The 10,964-nt window shown below is 57.7% G+C and overlaps 1 protein-coding gene across 1 annotated transcript; it reads left to right on the plus strand.

The window, feature by feature from the left end:
* Positions 1-1,220: 1,220 nt before the first annotated feature.
* Positions 1,221-9,518, plus strand: ECE1 (endothelin converting enzyme 1). Its single transcript, XM_009888341.1, has 17 exons — positions 1,221-1,307; positions 2,276-2,417; positions 3,116-3,328; positions 4,699-4,823; positions 5,135-5,347; positions 5,438-5,629; positions 6,123-6,265; positions 6,347-6,461; positions 6,694-6,804; positions 7,035-7,133; positions 7,252-7,329; positions 7,722-7,825; positions 8,033-8,143; positions 8,272-8,339; positions 8,418-8,608; positions 8,702-8,797; positions 9,078-9,518. The coding sequence occupies exons 1-17, from the start codon at positions 1,221-1,223 to the stop codon at positions 9,252-9,254; spliced, it is 2,265 nt and encodes a 754-aa protein (XP_009886643.1). The 3' UTR covers positions 9,255-9,518.
* The last annotated feature ends 1,446 nt before the right edge of the window (positions 9,519-10,964 follow it).

Below are 10,964 nucleotides of genomic sequence, written 5' to 3' on the forward strand. Positions count from 1 at the left end.
AAAGTACAAAAACAATGGGGAAAAGTGAAGGGGGGTGGAAAAAAATAGAATATAAAATCAGATTTCACCGGCGATAAAATCTTGCAGTTAAAGCTTCCTCCTCCCTCTCCCCAGCGGTTTGCCGCTTGAAGGGGCACCTGAGGGAGATTTTGGGGCTGGAAACTGAGCTTTTTGCAGCCCTGGAGGAGGGAAACTGCCTTTTTATTTTAACCCTTTTTCTTCCCCAAGTGGGTTTTGTGGCTAATTAAACCCAGGCTGTGAGCTGGGATCCGGGGAAAGGACGGGATTCGTTATGAATTATGCCAGGGGAGGTTTGGGAATGCCGTTTGGGGAGCCGGGGCTGAGAACTGGCGCGCTCGTTGCGTGTGCCGTCTTGCCAGGGGAAACTGAGGCACGGCTGTGCTGGGTTGGATCACCTGGGTGTCCCTTTGGGGACGCTGGCAGCGGGATGGGGACACCCAGATGGGTGCAAACCTCCGCCCTGCGCTGTGTTGGGGGGTGAAGGGATGTGACCGGCGCCGCTCGGCCCATCGGTGGCGGGGGTCAGGGTGGGTTTTGGGGTGCTCAGCCCCTCGGCGGCGGGTGGAGGGTTGTTTTTCCCAACGGGGAGACAATCCGGCTGGGTGGCAGGGCTGTGCCAGGGGGGGAAGGAAACAGCGGCGGCGGCGGCACGATAAGGGCCGGCTGCCAACCGGGGAGGGTTCCCCTTGTTTTTCTGCTGGGGGGTGGGATAAGAGCCGGGGACACCACGGGGTGTTTCGGGGTGCGCACGGTGCACAGAGAGGGCGTGGAGCGCGAGCGAGCCGGTAGTTTCGGGGTGAAAAGGCATTTTCTCCGCTACCAGCCGTTCTCCGGTCCCTGGCGCAGCGGGGTGCCCTGGCGCAGGGCAGGGGGTGTTCTTCACCCCGATTCGGGGCCGGGAGCCGTTGGAGGAGGAACCGGCTTTATTCCAGGCTGAAGGGGAGGTTGCACAACCCGGCCCCGGGGGAAAGCGAGGCGGGTTCGGGCTTCGCTCAGCTTTTGGCTCCGGCTGCGTTTCTTTCCATAACCTTCCTCCGGCGTTTGTTTAGCGCTTTACTACCCCGGAGCCATTCGGGATTTAGCTCCCCGGAGGAGGAGGCGGCTTTAGAGGGTGCGTATTCCTTCCTCGCCCTCCTTCCTCCTCCTCTTCCTCGACCCCGAGTCACTCAGCACCTCCGTTTGCCGATCTCCCTGTGCAGATGTCGACCTACAAGCGGGCGACGCTGGACGATGAAGACCCCCTGGACTCCATCGGTGAAGGCGATGGGTACCCCAACGGCTTCCAGGTAGGGTTTCATGTGTGTTTTAGGCGGGGGAAAAAGGGGATTTTAGGTCCTGGCAAGCAGCAGAGGAGGTCGCAGAAGGGTTTTCTGCCTGGGAACAGCCTTTCCGTGGGGCAAAGTCCGGCGTGGGCAGAGCTGTGTTGGTTCCCGCTGCCCTTTGCTCCCCTCCCTCCTGCACCCAGAGCCGGCAACGGGAGAGTCTGCGGGGCTGGATCATGGCTCGGCTGTTTGCAACGCCCCAGAGCCCAGTTTTTCTGCCGGCCAAACCCCTTTCTGGCGCGGCCGGGGCGAGCAATTATCGTGGCGGTGGGAGCTTTGTCCCCGCACAAAAGGGGATTAGGTTAATTCCTCCCCAAGCAGCGGGAAAGCGGCTTAAAAAGGGCCACGGGTGGTGAGAAAAAAACCCCCACGGCTGCCGGCGTCCGGCCTCACCGGGAAAGATTTGAGGCCGGAGCGATGCTCTCGGTGCCGGCCCCGCTCCCAGCCCCATCGGTCTCTGCCCAAAATGGTGTTTTCCGCCCCAAAAATCAGGACTCCGCTGTGTTTTTGCTTTCCCTGGTGGGGTCATCTTCACTCGCCGTCACATCGGGATGTTTCCTGGGGATGTTTTTCGGCCGAGCGGGAGTATCCTGTTACGGCACTTCCCGATGCCATCGTGGCCCCCACCCTGTCCCAGCGCCAGCAGTGGGGACGGGGACCACCCCGGGGGGTACAGCCGTGCTCGAGGAGAGGTTCGGGTGGCAGAGAGTAGCAGGTGAGCCTGGCGAAACGCTCGCCCTGCTCCCTTTCCTGCCATTGTGCCGCCCTTCCTGGCTGGTTTCTGGAAGGCAGCTGCCGCCTTTCCCAGCCCGAACTGCGCCGGATTCCTCACCGGGGGCCAAATTCATGCCGTGGGCTGTAGGAAGCGAAATGGGGGATGCATCAGTGGGTTTTTCCCGACGGTGGGGAAATGTTGCTGCTTTTGCCCGCAGGTGAATTTCCGCGGCTCGAGGAGCAGCCCGGGGTGCTGGGCTGAGCGGACGCGCACCGAGAAGCAGCTGGTGGTGCTGGTGGGGGTGCTGGCGGCTGTGCTGGCGGCGTGTCTGCTGGGTCTCATCTTCCAGTACAGAGCCCGTAAGTCTTAGCACCGCGCAGGGATCCTACATGTTCAAGCAGGGTGGGTTGCTGGGGGGTTCCCTGGGACGGGATGCTCGGATGCGGTATGGGATGTTCACCCGCATCCCTTGCCCCAGGGCGGGATTCTTGGGTACCAGGCAGGATGTTGAGGGGTGGGGTGTGATGCTTGGGCGTAAGGCGGGGTGTTTGCCTGCATCCCTTGCCATGGGGCAGCATGCTCAGGCATGGGATAGGATACTTGCCTGCATCCCTCACCCCAGGGTGGGATGCTCGGGCACAAGGCAGGGTGTTTGCCTGCATCCCTTGCCCCAGGGCGAGATGCTCAGGCACAGGAAGGGATGCTCGTCTGATCCTTTACCCCAAAGTTTGATGCTCGGGCACAGGGTGGGATGCTTGCCCACATCCTTCACCCCAGGGTGGGATGCTCAGGCACTGGGCAGGATGCTTGGGCGGAGGATGAGATGCTTGCCTGCGTCCATCGCCCTGGGACGGGAAGATCGGGCAGGATGCTCAGGCATGGGATGCAATGCTGGTTCGTATCGCTTGCCCTGGAGCAGGATGTGAAGGTAGAGGGTGGGATGCTTGGGCACCAGATGGGATATTTGCCCAGATCCTTCATCGTGGGGCAGGATGCTCCTTGGTGCAGCTCATCGTGCCGTGGTGGAGGAGCTTGAACCTGTCGTTCCTGCTCCCAGGGTCTCCTGCTGTGTGCCTGTCGGAAGCCTGCATCTCCGTCACCAGCTCCATCCTCAGCTCGCTGGACCGGGCGGTGAATCCCTGCGAGGACTTTTTCAGCTACGCCTGTGGGGGCTGGATCAAGGCCAACCCCCTCCCCGATGGCCACTCGCGCTGGGGCACCTTCAACAACCTCTGGGAGCACAACCAGGCCATCATGAAGCATCTGCTGGGTGAGTACACGGGAGCGGTGGGACCCCTGCGGGGCCAAGGAATCCCGTTGGGTCCAGGGGATGCCAAAGACATGCCTGCGAGGACATAAGGTTGGACTTAAACCCCATGGATTCGTCAAACGAATCCATGACGCACGTGCTGCAAGGACATTGGGAAGCAGATCCTGGCTGTGTTTGCTCTCCTGGATGCCCATGGGATTTTTGACCGCGGTGATGCCGCTCTTTGGTGCCGAGTAGGGGAAGGGTCCCGGCCTCGACTCCAAAAACCCCATGGCGGCGTTCCCAGGAGCTCTGACATTCAGGAATCGCACCCCAGACTGCATCCAGAGACTGTAACACCCCAATGTCACCCCAAGGAGATGGTTTTTCCCTCCTGCTATAGCTTCCAGCCTTTGTGAGCAGCCTTTTTGGGGCGCTGGCTGCCAATCTGGCCATTTTTAGGGGCCGAAACTCCCCCAGCGGAGGGAGGATCCTGGGCTTAGCCTCTGCGTGCGAACACCGAAGCGGGGCAGCTTATCCGAGCAACCGACGGGGACGGTTTGTTCAAGCTTTGAGCAAACAACTGGCTCCTTATCAGCACTTTCCACTGCGCCGGGGCTGATTATCTGAAAAGAGAAGGTTTGGGAAGAGTGTTGTCTTTCAGGAGAAGGGGGGTGGCGCGGGAACGGCTTCATCCCCGGCTCTTCCCGCAGAAATCTGGTGCTGGTTTTACCAGGAGAAGGGACCGGGCCTCCAGCCAAGCGGTCGCGCTCGGCATTTCCTTGAATTCCTCGGAGCCGAGGGACCTTTAGTTAATAAAACCACACAGCTGGGAAGCCAAAGGTGCAAGCTGTGTCATGAGGAAAATAAAATAAAAACCCAAAAAACAACAAAACCACTAAACCTCTGGGGAAGCAGAAGTTTAGGGGGAGGGGGAAATAAAAGGATGGTTTTGGAGGCGGAGGAGAAAAATGGGTTTATTGTTCCTTCTCGCAGGAATAAATAATATAGAGCTGGAGAGCGCCAGCACGGGGGCAAGGGCAGCGCGGGGCAGCTGGATGATGCTGGGAACATCAGAGCTGCTGGAAAAATGCTTTTTGTTTTTTCTTTCTTTATCTTTCTGCTCCAAAGAGCCGGAGCAGTCGCTGCGGGTGGGAGAGGAGATGGAGGCAGGAGGCCAGGAAGGGCTGGGGGCCGTGGGATGCTCTTGCGGTCGCAGAGGGGACCGGCGGGGCAATCCTCAGTGCCTTTTTGGAGCCTGGATTTGCCCAAAATGGGGCTGAATGTTTCTCTGGTGGAAGGGTGGAGGGTCTGGCGTGCATTGGCAGCCCCCGGGGATGGATGTCTGTCCCCGGGGACCCCCTGTGAGCTCCTCTGGGTATTTCCTGCAGAAAACACCACGGCCAACGTGTCGAGCGAGGCGGAGCGCAAGGCGCAGCGTTACTACCAAGCCTGCATGAACGAGAGCAAGATCGAGGAGCTGCGCGCCACCCCGCTCATGGAGCTCATCCAAAAGGTTCATCCCTTTTCCTCGTCGCAAAGCTGCCTTCCCCGGGCAGCTGTAAAATGGGAGGAAAAAAAACCTCATTTATGGGAAGTCCCAGCACCTTCCAGACCCCATTCCCAGTGCTTCCTGGGGAAAAGCATCCCCCAGGGCCAGCAGGCAGAAAAAGGAAGGGATTTATAGGATTTATAGGCAGGTCTTGCCTCTCCTGAGCTTTTTATCCCCATTGCAAGATGTTTCCCCCCAGGATGGGTATTGGAGGATATTTAAGTAACTCCAGGTAGTCATTCCTTACCCAAAAGCTGGTTGCTGTCTCTCCCCAGCTGGGTGGCTGGAACATCACAGGTCCCTGCGCAGGGGACAACTTCAACGCGACGCTGCGGGAGGTGACAGCGCATTACCGCACCTCGCCCTTCTTCTCCGTTTACGTCAGCGCCGACTCCAAAAACTCCAACAGCAACGTCATCCAGGTGGATCAGTCGGGGTTAGGCCTGCCGTCGCGGGACTACTACCTGAACAAGACAGAGAACGAGAAGGTAATGTTGGTGGGGGAAATCTGGCGTGGCCGGGAGGTGCGGTGGGTGGATGGCGCCCACCACGCTGATCCACCCCATCCCACCACGTAGGTGCTCGCTGGGTACCTGAACTACATGGTGCAGCTGGGGATGTTCCTGGGAGGCACCGATGAGGAGTCGACGCGGCAGCAGATGCAGCAGATCTTGGATTTCGAGACGGCGTTAGCCAACATCACCATCCCGCAGGAGAAACACCGGGATGAGGAGGTCATCTATCATAAAATGACAGCTGGAGACCTGAAGGTAGGGATGAAGTTGGCGAGCCTCTCCACTCTGCCATGGTTTGGGAAGTGGGATGGATGGGTAGAGGTGACACAGCTCCTCTGAGGAAGCCCAGTGCTGGCTGACACCGCCTGGGAAGCTCTTGTGCAATAGCTTGGCCCATGTCCTCCTTGGGGAAATCCCACCCTGACCCGCTCCTCCCAGCCGCCGGACCACCCCCAGGGCTGCGGTCCGGCTGCGGACGTCAACCCGGTCACCTCCCTGTGTCCCCAAAGGGGTTCTAATGTGTTGTGTCAACATTTTTGACACCCGCCCCACTTTCTTTTCCTTTGTGGGAGGAAATTGTTTATTCCCCTCCGACCTTTGGAGGATGCCGCTGTTATGGGAAGCGGTCTCTGCAAAATCAGCTGAATCCCTCAAACAGGGGCTGATGCAGCGGCTTCCAGCTCGGGAAGCGGCTGCCACCCCTCTCCGAGGGTTTTTTGGGTCTGTAGCAGCAGCATGGCTTTTGCAGGAGCTAGCGCCGGCCGTGGACTGGATGCCCTTTCTCTCCACGGTCTTCTACCCTGTGGAGCTCAACGAGTCGGAGCCCGTCGTGGTCTACGCCAAGGAGTACCTGGAGCAGGTCTCCGACCTCATCCTGGCCACTGATAAATGGTGAGAGTCCCCAGCCCACACGGAGGGGTGCCCGGGGCGGGCAGGTGTGTCCTGCTGCCCCCTCACCGCCTCTTGCCACAGTCTCCTCAACAACTACATGATCTGGAACCTGGTGCGGAAAACCAGCCCCTTCCTCGACCAGCGCTTCCAGGATGCCGAGGAAAAATTCATGGAAGTGATGTATGGGACAAAGAAGGTGAGGGAGGAGCCCCCAACGCCCCCAAATCACCATTAAAATGGTGACAGCTTTTTAAGCAAAGTTCTCATCACGTTGCATCCAAAAACTAGAGCTGTGGGGCAGGTTTTGGGGTGGCAGCTCTGGCGCAGGGGGATGGATGTGAATCCCACATCCCGGTGGGTCAAAGGGGTTGGAAGGTGGAGGATTTTGGCCATGCCACCACTGGTGACCACCTCTCTCCCCCAAGCAGACCTGCCTCCCGCGCTGGAAATTTTGCATCAGCGACACAGACAACAACCTGGGCTTTGCCCTGGGAGCCATGTTCGTCAAGGCCACCTTCGCCGAGGACAGCAAGCAGGTGGTACGTCCCCAAGCGAGCAGCATGCGAGCCACCACGATGGTGGATGGTTGGGGCAGCCAGTGTTTCTCTGCACACCTTCTGTTCACTGCATCTCCGATCACTGGGTTTTTCACCGGTCCGCATGCCATGTTGGCCTCTTCCTTCCCACCAGTATGAAGGGTCCTTGAACTCCTCTCTAGGGTGGGAAGCTGGCGCTCTGGGCTGACGTTGCGCTGCCTTGTTTTGTCTAGGCAGAGGAAATGATCGCGGAGATTAAAACAGCTTTCGAGGAAAGCCTGGAGACCCTGCAGTGGATGGACGAAGAGACGAGGAAATCTGCCAAAGAGAAGGTGAGGCGCTGGCAGCAGCGCTGGGGAGGAGGGGGTGATGGCGGAAGGTGGTGGAGCTGGGCAAGCACGTCCTTCTGTCGCTGGCACCAAAAGCACTTTGGACCTTGTCACCCCCCAGGCAGATGCCATCTACAACATGATCGGCTACCCCAAGTTCATCATGGACCCCAAGGAGCTGGATAAGGTTTTTAATGATGTGAGTTGGTCAGATATGTCCCCTGGGTGTCCTATTCCCCCCTCCACTAGCATATGCAGGACATGTGCCCATCACCACGGCCTCAGGGCAGCCTGGAGCTCTAGTTTTCCTCCAGAAGGGTCTCGCTGGTGACCTTGGCCACTCTCTGGGGACTTTCCAGAGAGCTGCGGGCTGGTTCTGGGGTGGCTGGGGCTCTCGGGACCCATGCTTGGGAAGAGGAGTGGTTTCCATCACGGTGATTCATTGCCCTCCCAAGACTCTGCAGATGTTGGAGGGGAGGACAAACAAGAGTGGCTGTAACTCAGCTGGCTCCAGAGGCTCAATCATGACCGTGGAGGGAGAAGCGGGGCCACGCGATCACTGTGCGCTGCTCATGCCTTGCTCTTTTGCAGTACGAGGCCGTGTCTGACCTCTACTTTGAGAACGTCATGCAGTTCTACAACTTCTCAGCCAGGGTCACCGCCGACCAGCTCCGGAAACCACCAAACCGGGACCAGTAAGTCCTCTGCTCTGCTTCCCTGTTGTGGTCAACAGGGAATATCAAAATATCTGGAACACTGGGATTTGGTGTCCACCAGACCATGCTGGTTTTGGGGAGTTAAATTTGGGCTCATGGCTTTGCACAGTGATAAGCAGATTGTGTCGGAGCAAACATCAGCGATGGCTTTGTGCTGCCACATTGGCCCCGTCTGTGTCCCTGCAGGTGGAGTATGACACCTCCAACAGTTAACGCATACTACTCTCCCACCAAGAACGAGATCGTCTTCCCTGCCGGCATCCTCCAGGCCCCTTTTTACACCCGTGCGTCTCCCAAGTAAGAGCCTAGGGAAAACAGGGAGGACAGGATTCCCAAATTTCCTCCTGTCCCAAAATTTGAGGCTAATTTTCATGGCTGTGGGGAGCAGCGACTGCTCTCTAAATCTCAGCGTTGCCCTCCTGCAGGTCGCTGAATTTTGGTGGGATCGGCGTGGTGGTGGGCCATGAGTTGACACATGCCTTCGATGACCAAGGTATGGCCAGCGCCAGGCGGGTGGGCTGCTGGAGGGGTGGCTGGCAGGGTGATGAAGGACTCGCTGTGTTTTCGGCAGGCCGGGAATATGACAAGGATGGCAACCTGCGTCCCTGGTGGAACAACTCCTCGGTGGAGGCCTTCAAGCGGCAGACAGCGTGCATGGTGGAGCAGTACGGCAACTACACCATCAACGGTGAGGCCGTCAACGGCAAGCACACCCTCGGGGAGAACATCGCTGACAACGGTGGCCTCAAAGCTGCCTACCGGGTAGGGTCATGGGGCTCGGCAGATGCAGTGGGGAGGCACGGTGTGGTGGGATCGTTGTCATCCCCTGAGCCTGCTGTGCTCCCTGGTCTCCAGGCATATCAAAACTGGCTGAAAAAGAACGGGGATGAGGAAACCCTCCCAACTCTCGGCCTCACCAACCACCAGCTCTTCTTCGTTGGCTTCGCCCAGGTAGGTCACTTAGCGGTGAGCAGGGAGGGTGGACACACAGGTTTTAGAGGGGCGGAGGCACGCCCAGATGGTGTTGGGAGGGTGTGATGGCAAAACTGAGCTCTCCAGAGGTGCTGTGTGGTGGATGGCGAACGGGATCAGGGTGGCGCTGGTTAAATAGCGAGAGAAAGCTGGAGCTTGAGATGTATTGGTCACGCACGCTGGGAGGTCTGATTCGGCACCGAGCGAGGCCCGGTGGTTGCAGACGCCGGCACTCGTGGTTCTTGCCCTCTGTTTGCAGGTGTGGTGTTCAGTTCGCACACCGGAGAGCTCGCACGAGGGGCTCATCACCGACCCCCACAGCCCCTCGCGTTTCCGCGTCATCGGCACAGTCTCCAACTCCCGAGAGTTCGCGGAGCATTTCGGCTGCCCCCTCGGCTCCCCCATGAATCCCCCCAAGAAATGCGAAGTCTGGTAACGGGCAAGCGCTTGAGGGAACCAGCTGCTGGTTGCTTCGTCCTTGCCAACAGCTGAATTGTCCCCGTCCTTTCGAGAGGCTCAAACCACTTCTCTGTGCAACGAACTACCCAGCTCTCAGCCGGAGCGGCGCCTTGCGCCCCTGGTATCGTCCAAGGTTCGATCCACTGTGAAAACTCCTCATCCTCTCGCTCGTTTGTGAAATGACTTCGATTTGGGGGTCTTTCCTTTCCCACCGTGACCGGGCCACGTGTCGAGGCACGTGCGTCTGTGGGCACTACCCTGTATTTACGCACGCAGCGCTCCAGCCTGACCCACTGCCCCAGCAAAATGCCTCTTTTTCGGAGGCGATAAAGGGAACGCCGTGATGCCGGCAGGTTTGACTGCGTGTCTAAATACACCCGACGTACCTTCCTCTCTCCAAAGATACGCACATGAGGATGGAAAATATTTTAAGACATATTTTTTGAGGGGGGGGGGGAATATATATATTTTTTTCATGCATTGTGGAATACACTGGAAAATTTCAGGGAAAATGCATTTAAAAGCCTTTTTTTTTTAGTAAAAGATTCATATATTTATTAATTTTTTTTTTAACTCAGTGCAGCTGTAGGTGCAGCACCCTGTGGTGACAGTCCCTCGGCCGGGGAAGCCAGATGGGGCTGCCCAAGCTGCGGATACAACTTAGCTGGTCCCGGATCCCGGGTTTCTCCACGAGGGACCATCCTCAGAGGATGCTGATAGGGAAATTGGGGACAGCGGGCCTGGGGACAGGGCTGGAGGATGCTGCGGGGTCGCAGAAAGGCACTGCCGGGATGCTGCAGCTCCTGGGATTAGCTTTAATTTCAGAGCGCAAAGGGAAAAGTTGACGTGCCAAAGATGTAACCAAGGTGGTGACAGTGTGGATGGAGCACCCGTTTTTCCCTCCTGTCACCTCTGAAGAGAGGTCAGCTGTTTTTTCCTTGGCCCAAAAGCTTCCCTGGACAAGCGCAGGTGGTTCCTGCTGCTGCTTTGCTCACCGCTGTGCCCAGGCTCTATGCCCGGGAAGCTGCAAGCCCCGAAATCACCGCACAGTCCCAAACTTCCATCCCTCCGTGCCCAGTTTGGCACCGGTGTAAGATCTGGCCAGGATGGGGGGGGAGGGGCTTTCTTGAGGGTTTTTTAATACTCTTTTTCCAGTTTTGAGAGGAAACCACTGACAGTAGCTCAGGTGCTGCATGTTGTCTCGTGGGGCACCTTCTTGCTCTAGACAGAAAGCAAAGATGTAGAGGGATTTTTAATATTTATATGTAAAAGAAGGGATGGGGCGGGATTTTTTTTGTAACTATTTTTTCACCCTACATGTGAGGCTTATTGTAATTGAAATAAATACTTTTTACTCGGTCTGGAGCTGCTTACGACTTGTTTTTTCTGACAGCAGGGAGCGGCTTGTGTCCCCTGCTTGTGTCTTTCTCCTCGTCCACACGAATAAGACCATCCTGTGCTGACAAAACTGAGCCGAGGAGGCTTTTCCCAGACTGTGCTTGGCGCCTGCTGCCTCCCTTGGAGGCTAAAACCAGGCTTTTGTGCCCAAAAACCTCACTCTCGCTGCGGGTGGGTGGTTGCTTTCCACCACTATGGCACGGCCCCACACATCTCCCCAGCAGGGAGGTCTTTCCCGGATGCTTTTCCTTCCTCTCCCGGGTGAGTTTTTGGCTGGTCGGGCTGCGCT

The sequence above is a fragment of the Charadrius vociferus genome, unplaced genomic scaffold (genome assembly GCF_000708025.1).
Source record: "Charadrius vociferus isolate BGI_N301 unplaced genomic scaffold, ASM70802v2 scaffold107, whole genome shotgun sequence".
NCBI classification, from domain to species: domain Eukaryota; kingdom Metazoa; phylum Chordata; class Aves; order Charadriiformes; family Charadriidae; genus Charadrius; species Charadrius vociferus.

Coding starts and splice junctions, on each gene's coding strand:
- ECE1 (XM_009888341.1), top strand. CDS start 1,221: ATGTCGACCTACAAGCGGGCGACGCTGGACGATGAAGACCCCCTGGAC. Junction 6,266..6,346: donor ATCCTGGCCACTGATAAATG/GTGAGAGTCCCC, acceptor CTCTTGCCACAG/TCTCCTCAACAACTACATGA. Junction 7,134..7,251: donor GGAAATCTGCCAAAGAGAAG/GTGAGGCGCTGG, acceptor GTCACCCCCCAG/GCAGATGCCATCTACAACAT.